Source organism: Lynx rufus, unplaced genomic scaffold, assembly GCF_022079265.1.
Source record: "Lynx rufus isolate CCGP_SWC_20201006 ecotype Redwood Valley unplaced genomic scaffold, mLynRuf1.p SCAF_10, whole genome shotgun sequence".
In the NCBI taxonomy this organism is placed as follows: Eukaryota; Metazoa; Chordata; class Mammalia; order Carnivora; family Felidae; genus Lynx; species Lynx rufus.
In genome coordinates this window covers 4743394-4767795 of record NW_025814824.1, presented here as the reverse complement: position 1 = coordinate 4767795, position 24402 = coordinate 4743394, and the positions used below count along the sequence as shown (strand labels likewise).

Genomic DNA, 24402 nt, shown 5'->3' with positions numbered 1-24402 from the left:
GCCTGGAGATTCCATTTGAAGTTTAGGATCAACTTTTCCATTTCTATAAAAGACAAAACAAAACAAAACAAAACAAAACAGCCATTGAGATTTTGACAGATAATAGATATTTGATAGAGATTGGATTTTGATATTGAATCAGGATTATATTGAATCTGTAGATTGTATTGAATCTGTAGATTGCTGTGGAAAGTTTGTCCATCTTACTGATATTAAGTCTTCAAATCCATGAACACGGGAGTATTTCCATTTATTTAGATCCTCTTTAATTTTCTCTGGCAGTGTTTTGTGGTTTTCACTGTGCAGATCTTATATCTTTGTGGTTAAATTTATTCCTAAGTATTTTATTCTTTTTGATATTATTATAAATGGGATTTGGGGGGTGAGTGTTCACTGATAGTTTATAGAAATACAACTGATTTTGTGTTTTGATCTTATATCATGGAACTTTTACTGAACTTACTAGCTCAAATAGTATTTTTATGGGTCTTATTCTATATATAAACTCCTATAATCTGTGAATAGAGGTGGTTTTACTTCCTTTCCAATTTGGATGTCTTGTATTTCCTCTTCTTGCCTGTTGCTCTGGCTAGAACCTTCTGTACAGTGTAGACTGAGGTGAGAGGGGGAAGATTGTCAGGCTGTCACCACAGAGTAGGATATTAGCTGTGGTTTTCCATAAATGCCCTTTATCAGTTGAGGAAGTTCCTTCCTAGTCCTGATTTGTTGAGTGTTTGTACCATGAGAGATTTGGATTTTGTGAGACGCTTTCTGTGAATCAGGTGATGAGTTGATCATGTGATCTTCCATCATCCTATTAGGATAGTTGATTTTCCCGTGTTGAACCACCCTTGAATTCAGCCATTGAAATTTGAGTCTGAGCCCATCAACTGAATGAGGGTTCAGAATAAGGATTTCATACCTTGTTTTTAAAGTGTTTTACTGTTTCTTGGGGCGCCTGGGTGGCGCAGTCGGTTAAGCGTCCGACTTCAGCCAGGTCATGATCTCGCGGTCAGTGAGTTCGAGCCCCGCGTCAGGCTCTGGGCTGATGGCTCAGAGCCTGGAGCCTGTTTCCGATTCTGTGTCTCCCTCTCTCTCTGCCCCTCCCCCGTTCATGCTCTGTCTCTCTCTGTCCCAAAAATAAATAAAACGTTGAAAAAAAAAATTTAAAAAAAAAAAAAAAAGTGTTTTACTGTTTCTTGAGGAAATCTAGACACATTCTAAATATCAGTGAAAGAGATGTATTGGTTTTCCTTTCCTTGTTTTTGTGAGTGACAAAGACTGATAGAATAATATGGGGGAGATAGTATAGTGGGCCAGAAGATACCGGAATTGCATATTTAGGGCTACGATAGTAAAGCAGTACTGATGGATAGATATACAGCCAAGCCTTGAAACAAAATATAAAGCATAAGGAACAGGTCAAGCATATATTAGCATTGAATATGTAAAGATTACAGGATTATGACTTTGGGATTCCTGTTTGGTTTCACCGACTTGTCTATTTGTGTACCGCTACTGGCATAATATTCTTAAATATGTTCTAAAACATGATTTTTTGTAAATGTTTGTTTATTTTTGAGAGAAAGAGAGCACAAGCAGGGGAGGGGCAGAGAGAGAGGGAGACACAAAATCTGAAGCTGGATCCAGGCCCTGAGCTGTCGCCCAGAGCCTGATGAGAGCTCGAACTCACGAACCATGAAATCATGACCTGAGCCGAAGTCAGACGCTCAACTGACTGAGCCACCCAGGCGCCCCCGAAACATGATTTTTAGAAATTGTCTCATTCATACAATATCTCATACATACTAATGGATGGAAAACAGTGTTACAAAGGTATAATTCTCTCCAAATTAGCTTATTCATTGTTAATAAAAATCCATCTATATTTAATGGTTGATAATCGCTGTATTTTAATTCAGTTGTGTAACTGATCACATTCATATCATTTAGGAGTACATCAGTTAAACATTTGGGGGAGACACCTGGGTGGCTCAGTCGGTCGAGTGTCCGACTTCAGCTCAGGTTGTGATGACCTCACAGTTCGTGAGTTCCAGCCCCACATGAGGCTCTCTGCTGTCAGCACAGAGCCCGCTTCAGATCCTCTGTCCCTCTCTCTCTCTGCCCCTTCCCCGCTCACACTATCTCTCTCTCAAAAAATAAATTAAAAACAAAAAATGGGGGAAAAAGCTGTACAAACATACATATGTTCAGCTTCCCAACATGTACATGAAAAAGTAACACGAAGTAATTAGAAGAACATTCAGAAAAGGATGCATCTAAACCTTTGAAGGGAAAGGGCTTACTTACAAGCCTGAAAGCAAAGAGGGAAAACAGATTGAAAGGCATATTAATGAAAACTTTTTCTGAATTAAGAAAACAGTGCCATGAATTCAAATTAAAGCATAAGGCCACTGAGGGAAGAATATGTACATTTCCTCAGGAGTTTTATGTATACTCAAACCAGTATTTAACACATACTGTCTACATTCATAAGGTCTTACAATTTTGTCTTTAAAAATTGGCCTTATACTGTGTATATTGTTGTTAAATTTAGAGCATCTAAAGTACAGTCTCTTGGGATGCCTAAGTGGCTCAGTCGGTTAAGCCTCAACTTCATTGCAGGTCTCGGCTCAGATCATGATCTCACTGTTCATGGGTTCGAGCCCCGCGTCGGGCTCTGTGCTGACAGCTCAGAGTCTGGAGCCTGCTTCGGATTCTGTGTCTCCCTCTCTCTCTGCCCCTCCCCTGTTCATGTTGTGTGTGTGTGTGTGTGTGTGTGTGTGTCTCTCTCTCAAAAATAAACATTATAAAAAAAAAAACTTTTTAGTAAATAAAATACAATCTCTTCACCATCATGACACATTTGACCCTTGAACAATGCAGACCCCCATGCAGTTGAAAATCCACATACCTTTTGACTCCCCAAAAACTCAATACCCTACTATTGACTGGAAGCCTTACCCATAACGTAAACAGTTGATTAACACGTGTTTTGTGTGTCATACGTATTATACACCGTATCCTTAAGGTAATCTAGAAAAAAGAAAACATTAAGAAAATCGTAAGGAAGACGAAATACATTTACAGTGCTGGACTGTGTCTATTGAAAACACTTCACATCTAAACAGACCCGCGCAAGGGCCAGCTGTAGTTCTGAGAAACGTGCGTACGTGGCCGTGTTCTGAGCTGTAGTTCTGAGAAACGTGCGTAAGCGGGCCACAGGTGTCGGGCTGCCGACCGCAGGACTGTGGCTCCTGGGGTAAGTGCCGTCCACTTGCTGCGAGCGTCTGGTCGTGGCACTGCCCCCAGTTGCTCAGTATATGTGTTCTCTGTTTAAAAACGCCTTTGTTTAATACATACTGTTGAGTCGTTCACGTTGAGCTCAGGGCCACCGGCGCTGTAACTCATGCCTGGACAAAGCTTCTCTAACACACGCGTTTCCTCCGTGAGACGCATCCCAGCCTTCTGGCGCTTCAGATCGCCACCCCGCACTTCAGCGCTGTGCTGGGCCGTCCTAACCGGAACCACTGGCCAAAAGCACAAGGCACAAAAAACCACAGCGATAAATAGACGCTGAAAAGGACACATGTTTCCAGCGTGAGCGGAGGCAGGAGTCAGCCTCAGCTGGGGACAGGCAGGTCAGGTGACTCCGTGCGTGCCGCTCCGCACTCTGCCTTGCGTGTTGATTCGGGGTTTCGGGTCGCGCCCAGCAAGCGGGCAGGTGCACAGCTACAGACCCACCAGTGTTGGGGGCCAGATGTGCTTTTTCCCTCCTAGGTGTCACTGTTCTCCCCAGTATCTTCTTGATGGCGCTGGCCACCGGCACTTTAACGTTGCGTTCTGTTTGCCACTCAGGTGAAGTTAAAGTACAAATACAAAGCAAGAATCTTTCTGGAGGAAAGCCTTTCGTTTGGAGTCCTGGGAGAACATGGTCGAGGAGTCACTGAACATTTTGGAATCAGCGTAAGTGCCCCTTGCTCCTTTTCTGGGATGTGTCCTCATGCAGAAACCATGCGGTTCCGTCCTGCCGGCCACGTTCACGTACCACGGGCGCGAGGCGGTGCTCCCCGTCAGCGTGCAGTGTCGTGCCGCCCTGGGCTCTGTCCCTTCACTGAGCCCACAGGGGACCAGGTCCGCCAGACCAGGGCCTGTCGTCCCTCAGAGCCTGGAAACTCACGGCGGTGCCTCCTAGGATGCGGTCTGTGTAGCCTGTAGCGTTTGATCTTGGCTTTCCGTGTCTTTTCTCTAGAAACGGATAAACTTGCCTGCGTGTGTTTCTTAAAGTCAGTAAGACTTCCCTAACGTAGTCCCTTAGAAAATACGACGGGGGCAGTGAAAGGGTGTTCCCTCCGATATTTACAACTGTGTGTTCTCGGTGGGTTCTGCGTACGGGTGTCAGATGGCCGTGACTTCTCTACGGAGGGAGACACGGAGTCAGAAACACTGCCGGCAGACGCGCCACCCAGCCTCGGGTCCCAGAGAGCTGGAGGGAGTTGGTCACGTGTTCTCTTCAAATGAGCCCCACCTGCCCCAGTCTCGGCGGCTTGAGCCCCTGGAGCCTCGGGGAGGAGCAGCGTCTGCCCGCCCCCAGAGCCTGTCTTCACCGACCCCTGTGTGCTGGAGCTGAGGGGAGCTTTTCTGCAGATCCTGTGCGTCAGAGCTTTCCGATCTCTGGCAAAACGTTGAACTAAAGAACACGAAGTCACCTTAGGTCATCTGCATCTCACGACCGATAACGGAGCAGAGCGAGTATGCCACTGAGTTAGAGCGACACATACTCCTTCCCCAGAGGCAGACTGCTATTTGGTGATTAAATGCACTGAGCAGAAGTGCAGAGTAGATGGACCTCAATCGGATCCTGATTCCGGCACATACTGCAGAAAACAAGCTTTGTGAGGCAGGTATTAGAACACTGAGAATTCGGCAATATTAAGAAATTTTTCATTTTTTAGGTGTGATAATGGTTTCGTGATTATGCTTTTGAAAGGGTCCATGTCCTTTAGAAACGCACACTGAGATATTTACAGATGAAACTCTTAAGAAGTTGGGGGATTTGCTCTAAAGAAATGCTGAGAGCAGGAGGAGGCTGTACATGGAAGACTGTCCCATGAGCTGGTAGTGACTGAATCTGGTGATGAGAGTTGTTTACTCTGTCCTCTCTACCTTTGTGTGTGTTTGACGTTTTTCATAATAAAAGGTTTTCTTAGAAAGTAAGAGCCAACAGGTTTCCTTGTTGGGTCTGTGGACCACTCAGAAGCCCCAGGTGGGATCGGGCCAGTCACCATCGTGGCATCAGTGAGTGGCTTTGAACGGCCGCTGTGTGCCTAGGTGCACCTTGGTGCCGGGGCTGGAGCGGGAGGACGGAGTCAGGGGAGCACCGAGTTGAGGAGACGGTGGCGACTCAGAAGGCCACGTGGCACAGTGGGGTTTGTCCGTTGCCCGCTTCAGCGTGGCCAAAGAATCAGTTGCCATGATGTTTGGAAAAACTGCCCTTGCGTTTTTGAAAAGGTGAACGTAGGGATAAAGTGTTCAAAACTCTGAGATTTGTTCGTATTTATCTCAGGTACCTTCTGGGGGCATGGCCAACTAGACCCTCGTTGAAGCACGGAAATGACTGATTTTGAACCTCAGAATATTGGTAGTACTAAGCAGCTTTGGGTTTCTTCTTTTAATTTCTTTCTGTCCTCCCACTGGGGGTAAATTGCCGAAGGGCCTCGTTAGAGGCACGCTTCGAAACCTTCCGTGCTTGTGACCATAGGTTTTGTAGGGTTTATCCTTCATCGGCACAGAGGCGGTTCGTCTGAACCACGATGTTAACGTGACCAGTGCTGCGCTTCTGTCTGCAGGCTTGACGTCGGTCTTTACTTTTTCTTTAAATTGGGGAATAACTCCCGCCGCCTTGCTTTTTTTGGCAGATCGATGATATTGACCTGATCAGTGCCAACATGGAGAACTCTCTCGCTTCTATCGGAGGTTTCTGCTGTGGCAGGTCTTTTGTAATTGACCATCAGGTGGGTTCTTTTAAAAAAAAAAAAAAAAAAAAGACAGTAGCTCCTGAAACTAATGCCCCCTGGTTGTGTTAGAAGTTACTCAGCTGTAACTTCCAGCCACACAGCTTCACTCTGACTTGGTTTGTCGCAGTCTTTATTTAAAAGTCAATATGTCAGGCGCCAGGGTGGCTCAATCGGTTAAGCATCCGACTTCGGCTCAGGTCATGATCTCACGGTCTGTGGGTTCGAGCCCCGCGTCGGGCCCTGTGCTGACAGCTCGGAGCCTGGAGCCTGGTTTGGATTCTGTGTCTCCTCCTCTCTCTGCCCCTCCCCTGCTCACGCTCTCTCTGTCTCAAAAATAAAGATTAAAGAAACTTGTTTAATAAATAAGTAAGTAAGTAAAAAAAAAGTCGATTTGTCTGAGAATGACTCGACATGTTTGTATTTGGAAAATATCTTCCTTAAAAAGGTCTCGGTTTTGTTACGCGTATCTTTTACACATGCATGGCTCCTCCCACTTTACCATTTGTACACACACCGTTAGCAGGTCGTGCAGATTTGGTGCCTTTAGGGTTTTTAGCACCCCCCCCCCCAAAAAAAATAAGTGTATTCATGTCTTTTCCTTGTTTGTTTCTTCTCAGCGACTCTCCGGCCAGGGGTACTGCTTTTCAGCCTCGCTGCCCCCGTTGTTGGCTGCCGCTGCGATCGAGGCTCTCAACATCATGGAGGAGAACCCAGGTACGGTCTTCTGCCCCCAGGACCCCGGGCCTCACGGCTCCCGTCAGCCGGGCTGCTGGCGCGCTTTCGGAGGCATTCGCCGGAGGGGCGTGTGCACCAGACGTCGGTGCCTCCGGATGATGTTGCCTGGCGTTTGCGGGGAGAATCGCGGCCGGGATGTCGTCCAGCTCCGGGGATTCAGCGTGGGCTTCTCTCCCGGCCGGCGGGCTGGGCCGGCTCCCAGGCTGGGCGGATGGGCGGAGACGCCAGGAGGAGGGGTCAGCTCCGGGCCCGTTGTCGTTCGAGAAGTTAGCTGAAGTGTGCTGCTGCGGGTGCCCCTGCACATAATTTATAGCTTACCCAGTTTTTCCTTCAGCCTTTGACTCGTTATTTGGTACTGAAGCCAAATCCGGTTCACTGGCCGTTCAAGCTTCCTTATTAGGCCAGGTTGATTACATTTCAAATGTGGCCTTAGGTTGGGGTGGCACCTCCTCACCGAGCCTGAAACAAATGGAAAAGCAGGCCTTAACCCGGTATTTCTAAACTTAAGATTCTTTAACTCTCTAAATGTTTAACATTGGTTTTAATTCCGAGAATCAGGAAACGTGTTTCTGCGTGCACATCGATAGGCTTGCTTGTCAGAAGGCCCGGCACGAGTGCCTCTTGGTCACATGTTTTAGTTTTTTAATTTTCCGTGAGTGAGGTGAAAACGTCCAAGAAAAGATAGTAAACGGTGGTGTAGCGTCTTATCTTTTATCAAATCGTTAAGGGTCCAGAAATAAGTAATATATCTGTACCCTTTTATTCTTAGATTATTTACAGACTCCTGATGAGAACGAGAGCCCTCGTTCTGTTGCGGGAAACCTCCCCCAGCTTGCGCTCAGAGCGGGCGAGGAGGTGAAGGCAGCAGGCCGAGACCGGGCCGGGGCCTCCAGAGGCGCTCCTGTCTCTGGGCGGGTGGCCACATTTTAAGTTGATGAGCTTGAACACTAAACATCTTTAGAGATACGTTTAGATTAGTAATATCACATCTTCCAAATATATTTTTTTCACGCAGGTATTTTTTCAGTGTTGAGGGAAAAGTGCAAACGAATCCATAAAGCTCTACAAGGGTAAGTTAACTATATTTTCAGTGAACTTAAAGTCTGTACCACGTTTAAACAACTAGTGAAAAATTTTGAATGCCACCTCTTTGGTTTTGAGTGTATTTAATAGGCTTGGATCGGTTTGACTCACAGCTAAGAAATGAGGAACTCGGTTCTTTCAAATTTGTGGGCCTGAAACCAGAGCATCATTTCGTTGTTGTTTTATTTTATTACTTATAATTTGTTGAGAGAGAGCACGCGCAAGCAGGGGAGGGGCAGAGAGAAAGGGGAGAGAATCCCGAGCAGGCTCCACGCTTCGCTGCAGAGCCCAACGTGAGGTTTGATCTCACAGCCATGAGATCGTGACCTGGACCGAAATCGAGAGTCGGACACGAAACTGACTGAGCCACCCAGGTGCCCTGCTTTGTTGTTGCCTTAACGAACCGTGACTTTGTTTTTCTAAAAGGGATACAAGCTCGTTAATGCGATAGCAGTATATAAGGGACAGAGGTGAAGATAAGCACCAAACACGCTATCACCAGTAAGAACTCGGGTCAACATGGAGAATCTTTCCTCGTCTGTACACATAAATATCATTATATGCTGTGCCATTAGGTGACAGTGGGTGGGTTCATATCGTCCATACTTTTTAGAAAATTATTAAGTTTTATTTTAAGTGAAGAAAAACAAGTGAAATCGAAATGAACCCTATGAGTGTTGGCTTGTGTTTGTCTTTTTTTTTAATTTTTTTTTTTTCAACGTTTATTTATTTTTGGGACAGAGAGAGACAGAGCATGAACGGGGAGGGGGCAGAGAGAGAGGGAGACACAGAATCGGAAACAGGCTCCAGGCTCTGAGCCATCAGCCCAGAGCCCGACGCGGGGCTCGAACTCACGGACCGCGAGATCGTGACCTGGCTGAAGTCGGACGCTTAACCGACTGCGCCACCCAGGCGCCCCGGCTTGTGTTTGTCTTAATGACACAAGAGTAGTTCTTTAAGGTTGCTCTGGCGTTAAGAAAAAATTCAGGTAGGTGACGCCTTCAGGCAGATTTCTGGTCTTACAGAAAATGATCTCAGTTGCCCAGGTGTTTCCTTTTGTCTTTCCCAAGGTGGAAACATGTCTTTTCAGTCATGAAAGTCCCACTTACTGCCAGATGTGGGAACTAGAAGCTTCTCTAAAAGGAAAGGACAGTGAATAAATGAGCAGATCGCGGCTGTTCCAGAGAAAGTAGGGGAGAAATAATTACCGCTCTGGGTGTGTCTGCACAATAATAACAGAAGTTCTTCTTGCATGATTTATGGTTGGGAGCCATTATTTGTGTTGCTTTATGAAATGTTAATGTGCCAACACGGCACACTGGAGCCACTGTAGATTCAGGAACACCAACCGAAGCGCCCTTCATTCTGTCCGGTGGTAGCAGTGTGCCCCTTTTGTAAGCCCAGCCCTCCTCCGCCCTCCCGTCTTCTCCTCCGAAGCCCCCAGATCCCTGTCTGCCCTGCGCCCGGTGTTGGCAGACAGCCCGGCCTCATGCTGTCACTCAGACCTCCACATCTTCCGTCACAGACGTGCACGCACACAGGCATCCAAACCGCTCCTCCCCGGTGTGACAACCGGGGCGGGGGCGGGGGGTGGGAGGCTTGCCTCCTGCAGTCATAGCTCTTCCTCCATAAGGACTCAGCGCCTTCGGCCATCCCCTTTCTGCCGTCACCCGTTCCGAGCGATTTGATTAGCGTTCAAGCACACTCTGTCCTCTCTTCTCTTAACTGCCTCTTTCCCGTGACCCCACCTTCCCGCCAGCTGGTAGCCAGTCTTCTCTGGCATTTGTGCTGTGTCCTCATGATCTGATCTCCAGCAGTCTTTCCAAGCTCTTATTTATTCTAGACGTTTGTGTCATTCTGTGTGAGATGATGTACGTAGAGGTCCTGTTGTCTGCAGTAATTATTCTCTCTTCCTCCAAATTCTTAAACATCTTAGTTCTTTTTTTCTTTCATCGCGTTGCTCTAGGTCGCTAGACATCTTCTGTAATAGTAGTAATAGACATTTTCTGTCATTTCCAACTTAAAAGTCTTTCTTCATTAAGTGTGAAACATCAGGGCCGCATGGGTAGCTCAGTTGGTTGTTTTAAAGTACGAAACGTTGTACTACGGGATTTTTTTGTAGGTGGTATCGATCAGATTATTCCTAGATTTGGAGACTTTTCAAAAAAATCATAGACTTGTCTCATGCTGAATTTCACTGTTAGAATTGTCTCCTCTTAGACCGTGCTTGCATTCTGGAGTAAACCCCTATTTGATGATGTATTTTTCTGCACTGTGCTGCTACCTGGTTTATTGAGAAGCCTGTAGGACATAATACATTTAAGGAAAGGAGACCCAGATTACCGGTCTTGGTTGGTGGTCTGAAAGGCCAGTGAACTTAGCTTCTCGCACCTCCCTTGATACTTCGCACACGGTCATTTAGGAAAGCTCACTGAGTCCTAAACATGTTGAAGGAATCCCGTGTACTAGGAAGTGCTTCTTGCGCTCATTATATTCTGAGGGAAAAGCAGATCTTTCTAAGGGAAGCTGGGTAATGAAGGCAATTTAAAATGTGTAGCTCAGTTTCCGACAGTCATATGCCACCGTTTGTAGTCAGTCTAGCAGGTGGGTCAAAAATCAAACTATTATTATCACAGGATAAACACGGACTGTAAATGAACCTGATGTGCGGGCCTCATGACGTCTGTAATAATGATTTGAAAACACGGGATTTCACGCCTAAAGAAATCTCTCTCCCTCCCTGAGAAGCTGCAGATGTCTGTGCTATTAATCCTAAAATGAAAATCATCATAATCCAAGTAAAACTTAACAGTAAACATGCAAATAAGAAAGGAACTTCGTAATCTGACCATACTTCCGGTGGTCAAGATGCAGCATCTTTAGTGTTAGAACTCATCTCTATCATTTATGGAAGACCAGATAAATGAGCAAGGAAACAAGATAAATGAGCAGTAAGTAGTCGTGAAGGAGGCGGAGTAATAGAAAATGAATGTGTAGACGCTTCCCGAAAGGAGCGATTTGGGAGGGAGGCCGCAGGAGGTGATCCTGGGGCCGGACCCGGCTTACTAGCCAGCAGTGGAAGTCAGGGCGAGGGGCAGATGAGGGGAGGGCGTGAGGGCCAGGCCTCGGGACCCAGCCGGTGTGTGAGGAGGGGCCGCCAGAGCTGGGGAGGCGGGGAGGCGGGAGCAGGGCCCGCAGGCCTCCCGGTGGAAGCCTGGGGATGACTCCTGCTTTCTGTGCTGTGTGAGCCAGTGACGTCCGCCAGGACAGGGAGCCTTCTTCCCGCCAACTCAGCGGGCCCTGCAGGGGCAGGGGCGTCTACACCAGGGAGCACCGCCCGTAGCACGGATCCCCGCTGTCTCTGTGGGATCGGAGCCCCGCCGTGTGACGCCTCCTGGGAAAACCACAGGGTTCTGCTCTGCTCATGAATGCAGACTTCGTAGTTATTTTTCTGTGAGACACCGTTGCACCCGGAAGGGACTTACGCTGTGTGTTTCCTTTCAGCATTTCTGGGCTAAAAGTGGTGGGGGAGTCATTTTCTCCCGCATTTCACCTGCAGCTACAAGAGAGCACTGGGTCTCGAGAAGAAGATGTTAAACTTCTTCAGGAGATTGTGAATCACGTAAGTGTGTAGTTCTACCCCGAGCCCAAGCAGCGTCTTCTGTGTCCCGTCTTAGGAAGGATCTCTCTGCCCCGGGACGCAGCCCTCTTGTGGAACCGTTCTGGTCCCCGGGCCTTCGGGGCACATCTGTGCTGACAGGCCGCACTGTATCTGCCCGGTCAGGTTCCGCTCGCGTTGAAGTTGTCGTGTTCTGCGCTCCATTGTATCGGATACACTTTCCTTGCGCTCTACATAATTAGCCTTCCAGAAAACCCGTTCGCACGGCATTTTCAAAGCCAGGCTTTCGTACCTGTGGGTGGGGATGGCATTATGAGTGCTGGTCACAGGCAGCACTGGACAGGTGCCCCCCAACGCAGCTGAGACTAGAACTGGAAAGGAAGAAAGATCGCTTCTTCACCAGGCCTAGTTTGGAGGTTGATTTAAATATCTGTGTCTCCTGAAAGTGACTTTACTACTAATTGTAACTTCATTATTAACTAAGAAATGCCTCCCTGGGGAAGACCACCGGCCCCTTCCCTGGAGCCCTGCCTCCTCCGCACCCCCCCACCCCCCGCATGCTGCTCGTGCTCACGCTCGGATGGGAGGGCCTGGGACCCCGTGAGCACGCGTGCTGGGACGGCCCTGCCTTTCCCCCGACTGCAGTGCGGCTAGCATGCGCCTGGGAATGGGGCAGGCTTCTCTCTGCCTTCTCGTCCCGCTTGTCCTGGCGGTCCCTTCCAGGGGCTCTGCTCCGAGGTCACCGTGATGTCAGGATGATGGCTGTTGTCTGTCGTGTGCCCTTGGCTGACCGTGGCCGGGAGGTCAGGTCTCTCCGCGGTGGTGTGGCTAGTCGGTATGGAGAACGGGGCTGAAGCCGATCTCGGCTTCGTAGCCGCCCTCCCTCCTCGAGTGTGTGAAGTGCCATCAGGAAGGACAGGTCGGGGAGGGCTTCGTGCAGTTGGTGGCCTTCCGGAGTCCGTCAGCTTATAAAACGGAACCAGACCCAGAACGTGAGATCCCCGGCTCAGGGGATCTCAGGAACCGTGTGAGGTGATGAGCAGTCCAGCTGGCGCAGCGCCCCTTCCCCAGGGCCCAGGTGCCGCAGGGGCCCCCCCCAGGTGCGGCTCTGCGAACTCAACAAAGACAGACTGTCTTTCACGGGAACTGACCTCCTGCCGGCGCCTTTCACCCCGTCCGCGTTTTTACTGCGATGTCACGTACGTGTGTACGGGCCGAACAGAAAGGACGGCATCCTCGAGGTTAGGGTTCTTAGAGACGTGCCATGACACGCTTCGTACATTAAACACAGGCTAAGTGGACGCCGCAGGGAGAGTCAGGTCAGTCACACCAGCTCCATGTGACGGCCCAGCCTGTGCTCTCAGCAGGGGTGCCCGCTGGTGTGATGGACGCAGCCCGGAGAGCCTGTCGGGGCCTCGAGCCCCCGCACGGATCCCCCCCCGCCCCCCCCGGCCTCCTCCGGCCCCCGCGGGACCGCTCTACACAGGCTTCACGCCGCAGGGCCGGGGCCGCACTCCTGCCACGGGAACCCCCGTCTCTGTCCTCGAGACGTCGCGGCCGTGGGGGCCTCCTTCTCCTGGAGTCAGAGACACTGCAGAGGGCAGGCGACGGAAGGGGGCCCCGTCCTCGGAACGGAGGAGAAGGCGACAGTCTGCACAGCTCACCGATGCCGGACCCCGTTCGAGGCCCCAGCCGGAGGACATCCCGGGGAGAGCTGAAGGAGAGCGGGCAGGGCTCGGGGGAGGGGCGCGAACACGGTCCAGAAGCTGCATTTGTGCAGAAACGCGGGGTCTTGCGGTGTCTTTGCGTCCCCACGCTAAGCTCCGCTCCACGCTCCGTGTTCCGTATCTGAGAGGGTATGGTTGTGGCGTTGAAACTCCCACTTAAGCTTTGCAGAACCCGGTTTCGCCAAGTTCTTGTTGAGTTGCCTGACGAGACACTGTTTTTACAAAGAGCGGTGGTTTAGGACGTTTCTTAGCCAGGCCTAGGATCAGAGCCGGTCCGGGTGTTCTCAGGCAGTTAAACTTCTCTAAGTACACTGAGACGGAGCATCCGTATCCGTCTGGCCGCGCTGCCTGCTGCCGTTTCCCGTCTTTCTAGCAGAGGGAGACCCGCCCGGCAGCGGTCGGGACGGCCCCTCTTCAAGCAGACTCCCTCACTGCCCAACCTGGGAGCAGCGGTTCCTTCCTTGAGGCCACCCCTGCTCTGATTGTTCTGTTTTTGTTTTTTTCCTTATTTTTCTTAGTGCTCATTTACTTTTGAGAGAGAAACAGAGTGTGAGCGGGGGAGGGGCAGAGAGAGAGGGAGACACAGAATCGGAAGCAGCTCCAGGCTCTGAGCCGTCAGCACAGAGCCCAACATGGGGCTCGAACCCACGGACCGCGAGATCGTGACCTGAGCCGAAGCCAAGAGTCGGACGCTTAACCGACTGAGCCCCCCAGGCGCCCCTCTGACTGTTTGTAAATACGATTCGCATACCAGAAACTTCTCGGTTTTAGAAGATAGAGTTGAGGGGCCTTTAATGTACCACAAGGTTGTGCCCCTGCCTCAGCCCAAAGTATTTTCATCCCCCAAAAAGAAACCCTGATGAACCGTTACTTCGATAGGATTTTTATCCTTAATTTTGATGGAGTATATTTTAACTTTGTAAGAATATCAACAAGTGGTTAATGTGTGGAGAAGCTGTGCAAAACGTGGGTGACACCAGACTCTGAAGCCTGGTAGCGCCTGGGCAGAGGTGCCCACGGCCGTCAGAGGAGTTGCTGGCACCTGAAGTGTAGGCTGTTGGGCTGTGAAACCGTCCTCCCGTTTACGACCAAGTTCAGCTCTGGTTAGTTTACGGGGCTTTGCTGGTACTGTTGCCCTTGTCCTGACCGTGCTTTGTTGAAAATGGAAACCCCCAGTCCTCTGTGGCTATTTAAACGTAAATGAAGGAAAAGGAAAAGTCCCATCTGTCCGTGGCACTGGCTGCGTCTCACTCACAGTGCTTGACGGCCACGCGGCGTGGGCCACTCACGGGGCCTCGCAGAGCGAACGCCCGGCAGGAGGTCTGGGTGGAGGCGCGGAAGGTGGTGGGGCCGCTGGGGGCACGTCTGTGGCGTTTCGCCTTCTCGCTGTTGTGACTGGGAAAATGAACTAACCTGCGGTTAAGGATGGCCTTGCAGAGTACCTCCCGTCGGGATGCCCGCCGTGCCTGCGGCCCAGCTTGCAAACGTGTCCCTTCTCTTCACGCAGTGCATGGACAGGAGCATCGCATTAACTCAGGCACGCTACCTGGAGAAAGAGGAGAAGTGCCTCCCTCCGCCGAGGTGGGTGGACGTTCAAATGTGACGTGACTCTTGCTTTTGCTACTTGAAAAACTCTATAAAGCATATTCTGTCGTGAAAACGTCTGAAATGCTGCCACAGGATAAGGAAGTGTGTCCCTAAAATGTAGTTCATCCTCTTTCCTGTTCTTTTTTTTTTAATTTTTTTTTCAACGTTTATTTATTTTTGGGACAGAGAGAGACAGAGCATGAACGGGCAAGGGGCAGAGAGAGAGGGAGACACAGAATCGGAAACAGGCTCCAGGCTCTGAGCCATCAGCCCAGAGCCCGACGCGGGGCTCGAACTCCCGGACCGCGAGATCGTGACCTGGCTGAAGTCGGACGCTTAACCGACTGCGCCACCCAGGCGCCCCTCTTTCCTGTTCTTAAAGTAGCCATTTTCAGATTTTACCTGTAAAGCCCCCCCCAGGACTCACCGGACCCTCCCAGTTAACCTAAAGAGGTATCCGCGATCCCAGGACTGGACGGGGGCGGCCGAGGTTCTGATGAGCAGATGTGCGTCTGTCACACCGCGAAGGTGACGGGCTGTGCCAGCCACGTCCACCGGGAGGACCATCCTGAGGGAGGGGCACATCCGGCCGCTGGCTGGAATGCCATGGGGTGCATTTGGGAGTGCAGACACTCCCAGACCCCCCAGGGAAAAAGAAAGCAACAGTGGGGAAAATCTAGACAGGTTCAAGAAACCCTACGTGGGGGGAGGGCACCTTGACTCTTGATTTACAATACAATCGGTGCTCTTCAGTAGCACTTAAAATATAGTCAAAGGAGGTAGACACCCAGAGCATGAAGTGTCAGGGTCACAGCATGAGGTCCGTGAGGTCACAGGGGGAGGGCACGATTCGTTCTGGCCTGGAAGGGACTCGGGCTTCCGAGGGCAGGTGATACTTAAGCCAAGCCCAGAAGATCGAGTGTGTCAGGCAGACTTGTCAACGCCAGCGTCCGGCGGGCTGTGCAGTGGTGTGGAGACCCTCAGGTGCATCTGGGGAGACAGAACACAGGCTTGAGGGAGACGGGAGAGACGCTGGAGAGCAAGGAAGGCCCAGGAGGACCCGGGAGACTGGAGTCTGAGCCTGTGCCGACTTGGAGGGCCAGACCACGGGCAGCAGCCCTGAATGGCTTAACGAGCCTACCCCGTTCTAATTGCACCCAGGCAAGGTGCGGTCTTCTGTCTCAGGACAACAGGGTCCCTGCTTGCTTTGTTCCCTCAGCGCTCCCTGCCCAGCACAGTGCAGCTCAGTGCAAGTGCCCAGTGGACCGTCCGGATGTTTGCAAGGGGGGTGGGAGAGAAGAGGGAGGAGTGCCCAGGAGAGCTGATACTGTTTTGTGTTCAGTTTCCTGAAAACTTAAAAATGTCTGCCTTGCCTCCGAGTATTCTAGAACTTCCACACGACTCACGGAGTTGTAAATGTGAGCGTCAGCACGTAAACACTCCCTGATTTGAGAAACGTGAATTCCTGCCTTGGGCCCGGTGCTCCTCAGGCAGAGCTCCCGGCACCCAGAGCCCCCCACAGGTTGCAGTCGGGCCTCAAGTGGCAGACTTCTGAAAATGGCCCGTCAGGGTTCGGGCTTGCGGGCGGAGGGTCCCTGCCACAGTCGCTCGGCTCTGCCATGCCGTGACAGGTGGCACAGCCTCCTTTGACGATTTTCTGTGTCCTTGTTTCTCAGCATCAGGGTCGTGGTCACAGTGGAACAGACAGACGAAGAACTGGAGAGAGCCGCACGCACAATCAAGGAGGTGGCCCAGGCCGTGCTGCTGTAGGCGGGTCCCAGGGCCAGGTGGGCAGTCGCCGTGCGGCACACGCAGGCCTCCCAGTTGCCGCCGAGCAACCTGGAAGAGGCCTGCGGGTACCTGGCAGGGTGGCCACCGACCGATCACGTGGGTGTGGACTCGGCGGACCGCCACGAGGAGGATGCTGGTTATTTAAACACGCACACGTGCGCACACACACACACACACACCTAAAAGCCCAGGAACTGGTTTTTTAAGAAGAAAACTAATGACAGCGTATAACCGATATTTAAATTGTGCGGTTTAGTACTATTTAAATGTTTTATTATACTAGTATTTTATATTCTTTTGTTGTTGCCGTTTAAAAATGGAGCTTCAGTTTATCTTTTCTCCCTCTAATAGTAATTGTGCGAGCACTCCTAACGTTTCCTAGCAAAGCATCTCTGCAGCATTAAAGCTTAGAGGAGCACTTCACCGTCTAGGACACAAAACGTATCTGTGAGGATCTAATTCAACCACGTCTTACGCAGTCTCCATCCTGTGAAGCCCAGTGGTGGCTAATGTATAAGGAAGCACTCTTTGTGCTGTTGCGACAAACTTTTCATTATATTTGAATCCTAGAGTTTTTATATGCATTTCTAACAGCTTACCTTAGCATCCCTAACTGGAGAATGACTACTCATTTTATTTCCTAAGTGAGCAATAATTTAAATCAAATACTATTTTAGTTTAATATAATTGACCTTCACATTTATTGTGTGTTGACTTCTAATCTGTTTTAGGAGGAGGGTTACTGTGACGATCCCAGAATAGAAATCATGTCCTTGATATTTTAGAATATCTTGAATGTATTCCTTTTTTGTAGAGTGGGTTTGCCTAAGGACATATAACTACTGTCTTTTTCTAAGCGAAGGAAAATTATTTTTATTTTCAGCTTATGAATTCCAAATATCTAAAAATGTGAATGCACTAAAAATAAAATTTTTAAGCTGGACTTTAGCTATCTGTTTTTTCTTGTGCCGTGTGCCACAAGGTAGTGTGTAAATATTACACTGTTGTTTCTTCTCTTAGTAAAGGTAAAGGAGTAAAATTGTTAAAAAAAAAAAAAGGTAATAATGCCATTTTTATAATATGTGTTCATATTAACAAATGGTCTTCAACATCTTTTTAAATAACATATTTTTTAATGTTTAGTTTCTATTTTGCTTGAGGTATTTCGTACATATGTGCCTTGTGATCGCTGCTGCTTTAAAGGATACAGTACTGTCTTTGGGGGATGTATCTTTTCGTTATATTTTTTAATGAAATAAACCTACATTCCTGACAATCAGTCTATATGCATGTGTAATGTGTTCAACAGAATAGCCTCTGGATTTTCACTTTTCCACATAGGTAGGGTAGTAGTCTTGGTGTCTGTGTTTAGAAAATATTAAGTACAGGGGCACCTGGGTGGCTCAGTCGGTTAAGCTTCCAACTTTGGCTCAGGTCATGATCTCACGGTTCGAGAGTTTGAGCCCCACGTTGGGCCCTTTGCTGACAGCTCAGAGCCTGGAGCCTGCTTCAGATTCTGTGTCTCCCTCTCTCTCTGCCCCTCCCCTGCACGTGCTCTGTTTCTCTCTCAGAAATAAATAAAAACATTAAAAAAAAAAAAAAGAATATTAAGTACATTTCTTAGTGTCTTTCTTCAGTGTATGTTATCTGGAATTCCCTAGACTTCTATTGATGGGAGCCTAGGCCTCTATGACTACACATATGCCAGAGCCGTGGGGTTTTTCTTTTAATAGAGAGAGAGGGAGAGTGCGAGCAGAGGGGAAGAGGAGCAGAGGGAGAGAGAGAGAATCTTAAGCAGGCTCCACGATCAGTGTGGAGCCCGACGCAGGGCTCAGTCCCGTGATCCATTTTGACCTGAGCCAAAATCACTCAACTCTGGGCGCCACCCAGGTGCCCCAGAGCTATCATTTTTATTAGCAGATGATGATAGCAACTTTTCAGCTACTTTTAAAATATTTTGTAAATCAACATCCAGATGGTCATTGCTACTTTTTAAAAATGATAGAAGAGGGGCGCCTGGGTGGCTCAGTCGGTTAAGCGTCCAACTTTGGCTCAGGTCATGATCTCACGGTCTGTGAGTTCGAGCCCCGCGTCGGGCTCTGTGCTGACAGCTCAGAGCCTGGAGCCTGTTTCAGTCTGTGTCTCCCTCTCTCTCTCTGACCCTCCCCCGTTCATGCTCTGTCTCTCCCTGTCTCAAAAATAAATAAAATGTTAAAAAAATTAAAAATAAAAATGATAGAAGTGCCTGGGAAAGATGGTGAAAACAACACATGTTGTCTGACATCAGCCCTTGAAACACAGCAGCATTTTGAACAAAAACCCAAAACCAAAGTCTTTCTGTTAAAACTGTACAATAACCAGCATCCAGGTACATGCACCACAAAAGAAACATATGCTAGGAACAGTAAACTTGCATAAAACTGAGGCAGAATGCTGAGAGAAAACTCCCCTCAAACCTGAAGCAGGGCACATATTTCTCCCAAGAAACCACAAGAGGGCTCTGGAACGCTCCATCGGCGGCTGGGGTGGGCAGCACGGAAACCATTTGGGGACCGTGTTCACTCGGCATCGTCACCCACAGGAGAGGAAGTACCCAAACAACTCCTCCCTTTGTGTTACCTACAGCTGGGTTGTGGGGCTCTGAGCAAGCTGGGACAGAAACGAGAGCGGTATTTCCAATCTAGAACTGCACCAACGGGACTGTATGCTTTTGTTTTATGTACCACTAGAATGGCTCTGTAGTATGCCAGTTGTAAGATGCATTTCAGTAACAAGTATCGTCACATGGGTGGAAAAGGTGCATCTTAAAATCTGCAGGATAAGTCAATGATCTGATGTGCGGGCTTGATGCCCTCTTTCCTTGTGGATGTAAAACCTTTGTGTCCCAGAACACAGTGTGTGAGGACGATTATGGCCACCTAGTCTTCCATTATCTCCACCCTTCCAAAACATTGTCCGTATGAGGACATCAAACAAAACCACCCATTACCCACACCCACAGTATGGATTATGCTGTAGAGAATACGTAAACTTCATTTTCCTATCTAGTGCCTAGTAGAGAGGAAAACGGGGTAGGCGGCTAAATGATGACGGAACACACGTAAAGCAAAAAGTCGTCTTCCAGAAGCAACATGCAAAAGAAAAAAGGGGAGCAGCCTTTTCAAAAGATTCAAGGGAAAAAGAAATGTGAATCAAATATCCAGGAAAGCGGTCTTTCAAGTAAGAAGTTGGTAGAAAAACAATTTAAAATAAGAGCTCGGTACTATGTTCATAAGCCCTTCTGAGGAATCTGCTAGGGGGAAGCTCCATCAAATCAAGAAGTCGCTGGGGAAATGAGAAGAATTAAGATAGTAAACTAAGAACTATTCAACACAGAAGAAAGCAGTAAAGGACAGAGGTGCAAAAATAGCAAAAACCCAACCGTATAGAGAATTACATTCAAAGGTGAATGGACAAAACATTTCATTCAAAAGGCTGAGGTTAGCAGGCAGACTAAATTTTTTTTAAAAAACCTGTGCTGTCTTTAAGAAACTTCACATTCAAAGACACAAGTAAAGATGAAAAGTATGCCATGCAAACAAGCATGAAAGAGCTGGAGTGACCTGTATCAGTATCAGAAAGAACTTTCAAGAACTATCACTACAGACAAACAGAGACATTTCAGAATGATAACAGTATCACTACATAGTGAAACCCCAACAATTATAAGTGTATATATGCTCCTAAACACAGAGTCCTAAAATACATGAAGCAAAACTGACATAATTGAGAAAGAATAATTTATCATAGTCGGAGATTTGAAAAAGCCCACCCTAAATAACTGAGAACAAGAAAGAAAATCGTACGTAAAGAAGTCCTGAACAGTACGGTCAACTGACTGGAGCAGACCTATTTACGTTTGTAGAACATCCTACTCAGAAATTCCAGAATACATAGTCTTTTCAACTGCACGTGAAACAGTCTTCAGGGCAAATCACATGCTGGGCCATAAAACCAGGCTCAATAAATTTAAAAAGATTGAAATCATAAAACGTATGTTCTCTGTCCACAACACAATTAAATCAGATCTGCAATAGAAAACCGGAAGAAGGGCGCCTGGGTGGCTCGGTCGGTTAAGTGTCCAACTTCGGCTCAGGTCATGACCTCACGGTCCATGAGTTTGAGCCCCGCGTCGGGCTCTGTGCTGACCGCTCAGAGCCTGGAGCCTGTTTCCGATTCTGTGTCTCCCTCTCTCTCTGCCCCTCCCTTGCTCATGCTCTGTCTCTCTCTGTCTCAAAAATAAACGTTAAAAAAAAATTTTTTTTAAAAGAAAGAAAACCAGAAGAACCCCCAATATCTAAATAACTCATGGATCAAAGGAGAATCACAAAGGAAGCTTCTTAAATGTTCTGAACTGAATAAATATAACAGCAAAATTTATGTGACACAGCTAAAGCAGTGGTTAGAAGGAAATTTGTAGCTTTAAACTCCTGGATTAGAAAAGAAGAAAGGTTTCCAATTAATAACTTCAATTTCCACCTTGGGAAAGTGGGAAAAGGAGAGCAAACTGAGCCTGAAGGAAAGAAAGAAAGAAGAAATCAATGAATAGAAAACAGAAAAATAGAGAAAATTAATGAAACGATTGGCAAGTACTTGTTGGACTGGCCAAGAGAGTAACAGAAGACCCAAGTTACCAAAATCAGAACTTAGAGGGGCAACATCACTACCATTCCTACAGAAATCAGGAAGATTGTAAGAGAATATTACAGGCTTATGCCAATAAAGTAGACAACTTGAATGACATGAACAAATTCCAAGAAAGACACAAATTATCAAAACAAACTCTATTCAGAAGTAGAAAATCTGAATAGAAATGTAACATTGCATTAGTATTTTCAGATCTTCCCACAAAAATGTCCAGATCCAGTAAATTCTATCAAACATTTAAAGAACAACTAATACCAATCAGTCACAAATTTCTTTCAGAAAGAAAGGAGGTGAGAGCACCTCTCAGTTCATCCTGTTTGGTACCTATGCTACTAAAGCCAGACAAATTACACGAAGAGAAAACTACATATAATTCTCATGAACATGGACAGAAAAAGTCCTAAATTATATTTAACGATTTTCCTGGAGAATCTAGCCTGTGCAATAAGGGGGTAAAACATCAAATTGGAAAAAAAAAATTTATTTGCAAATGACACTCTGTAGGAAATTCTAAGACATCCATTTAAAAACTAGCATTTAATTGTGTTTAGCAAGCTCAGAAGATACCAGGTCAATATATATATAAATGAATTGTATTTCTGTATATTAGCAACGATCTGATAGGAAACTAAGGAAACAATTCCATGAATAATAGCATTAAAATGAATAAAATAATAAATTTAACAAAAGCATAAGATTTTACACTGAGAAGTGTAAAAACTATGAAATATCGCTATAAGAAATTGAAGAAGGTTTAAATAATTGGAGAGACAGTCCATGTTCATAAATTGGAAGAGTCCCCAAACTGATTTATAGATTCAGTGCAGTCCTTATCAAAATTCCAGCAGACTTTTATGCAGAAATCAAGAAATCAAGAAATTAAAATTTATGTAAAAACAGACCTATAGTAGGCAAAACAATTAAAAAGAAGAACAAAGTTGAAGGGTTTACACTACCTGCTATTAAAACTTACTATGATACTACAGTTAGCAAGACGTATGGTACTGATACAAGGATATATCAATGGAACACCACTGAGAGTTCAGAAGTAAACCCTTATATTTATGGTGAATTGATTTTCAACAAAGTGCCAAAGTCCTAATCCAACAGGAAAAGGATAGTCTTTTCAACAAATGTTCCTGAGAGAATTGGATATTGTAGTAGATTGCATAATAGCCACCCAAAGAATCAAGTCCTAATTCTTGGAACTTGGAAATGCTACCTTATCTGGAAGAAGAGATCTGTGCAGCTGTGATTAAGGATTTTAAGCTGAGATTGCCGTGAATTATAATGGTGGGCCCTAAAAGCCATCACAAGTGTCCTAAGAGGCGAAAGGAGATGACTACTCTTGAGGAGAGGGCCATGTGAAGACAGGCAGAGGTTGCTGTGAGTAGTGATTTAAAAGATTTTCTCCTTTCTCCCAGAAGTTTTATGGCTTAGCCACATATTTAGGCGTCTGGTCTATTATGAGTTGATTTTCATTTTTATACAGCATTTTCTGTCCTGGTGACTCCTGAGTGAGACATTTCCTTTAACTTTTTGAAAGATGTGGCTGAGGCTATTTTTCATTAGTTCCTTTTCTTTTAAAATTTAAAAATATCAACAAAATGAAGCATGCACATGGTTAGAAGATCAAATTGTAGTGAAAAATGTCCACCCCAACTGTCCCCACGCTCAGCCACGTTCTCAAGAAGCAACCACTTTTTAAAATGTTCCCCCTTTGTTCTTCTGGAATAAAACGTGTCTAAATAATATCAGGCCCCTATGTCCTCATTTATCAATCTGAAACTGCAGTTAGGATCTCCTATTTTGAAAATATTTCGTATATATATTTCGTATATTTCGTATATATATTTCGTATGTTCCGTATATATATTTCCCTGTTTTTCTATTTGAATTACCCACTTTCCCTGGGTTATTTTTCTAGGCGTTCCTGGTTTATGCTCAGCAATAACCCCATATAGTTTCATGCACCTGCATTGTTAATATCTGCTATCCGTATCTTAGCTCTCGTTGAACAGAGCCTGAATTTTGACGTAATGAGAGCCATTGTTTTTGTTTGTTTGTTTTTTAATGGTTTGTGCTTTTGTTTGAGGACTTTTCAGCACTCTCTGCTCTCTATTGATTTCCGGTCTCTTTCACTTTTAAGTCTTTAATCTATGTAGAGTCTGCCCCCGTGTCTGAGATTAGGTAGAGATGCAATTTATCTTTCTTCTTCTGTATTCTGTAGTCCCATGTCATTCTCTAAGCAATCTGTTGTTTCCTCATTAATTAATTCATTCATTAATTTTTTAAAAATACTCACTTTGAGAGAGAGAAAGGGAGCAGGGGAGAGGGAGAGAGAGAGAGAATCCCAAGCATTCTCTGTGCTGTCAGGCGCAGAGCCCTATGCAGGGTTCGAATGCACGAACTGTGCGATCATGACCTGAGTGAGCTGAAGCCAAGAGTCGCACACTTAACCGACTGAGCCACCCAGGCGCCTCCCCCCCATTAATTTATTTTTATACTTTATCTTCTATTAAGTCTCATACAAACATGCCGGTCAGTCTCCAATTTGTCATTTTCCCTTGTCTGTCCTTCTGCCCTTGTGTTGGTTTCGGTATGGCTTTATTAAAACACCCTTGGGGCGCCTGGGTGGCTCAGTCGGTTGAGCATCCGACTTCAGCTCAGGTCATGATTTCACACTCCATGAGTTCGAGCCCCGCGTCGGGTTCCGTGCTGACAGCTCAGAGCCTGGAGCCTGATTCAGATTCTGTGTCTCCCTCTCTCTCTGCCCCTCCCCGGCTCATGCTCTGTCTCTGTCTCAAAAATAAATAAAAAAACATTTAAAAAAAATAAAAAATAAATAAAACACCCCTCACCACATCCCACTATCTGGCAGGACACACCCTCCCTTTGTTTTCTCTAAAATTGACTTCACTATTCATAGATCTGTCTCCGTATGTATTTTCAATTACTTCCTTGAGTTCCTTTAAAAGAAATCCAGCTGGAATTTCAACTGATACTGCATTTCATTCATAGATTAAACTAAAAAGAATCAACCATCTTATAATATCAAATGTTCCTATTTAAGAACATGGGATGTCTTTGTATTTAGTGAGATCTTCAGTCTCCTTTATTAGCATTTTTGTTTCCACATAGAAGGATTTTGGATTCT

General features: G+C 46.9%; 1 protein-coding gene across 1 annotated transcript in view; it reads left to right on the top strand.

The window, feature by feature from the left end:
• The window catches only part of SPTLC1 (serine palmitoyltransferase long chain base subunit 1), a 53123-nt gene extending 35288 nt beyond the window's left edge, over positions 1–17835 (top strand). The window contains exons 9-15 of the mRNA XM_047101177.1: positions 3859–3966; positions 5919–6014; positions 6635–6731; positions 7768–7822; positions 11340–11457; positions 14689–14762; positions 16445–17835. Coding sequence (XP_046957133.1) covers positions 3859–3966; positions 5919–6014; positions 6635–6731; positions 7768–7822; positions 11340–11457; positions 14689–14762; positions 16445–16538 — 642 coding nt within the window. The 3' untranslated portion in view covers positions 16539–17835. The remainder of the gene's footprint in view (positions 1–3858; positions 3967–5918; positions 6015–6634; positions 6732–7767; positions 7823–11339; positions 11458–14688; positions 14763–16444) is intronic.
• Positions 17836–24402: the final 6567 nt, after the last annotated feature.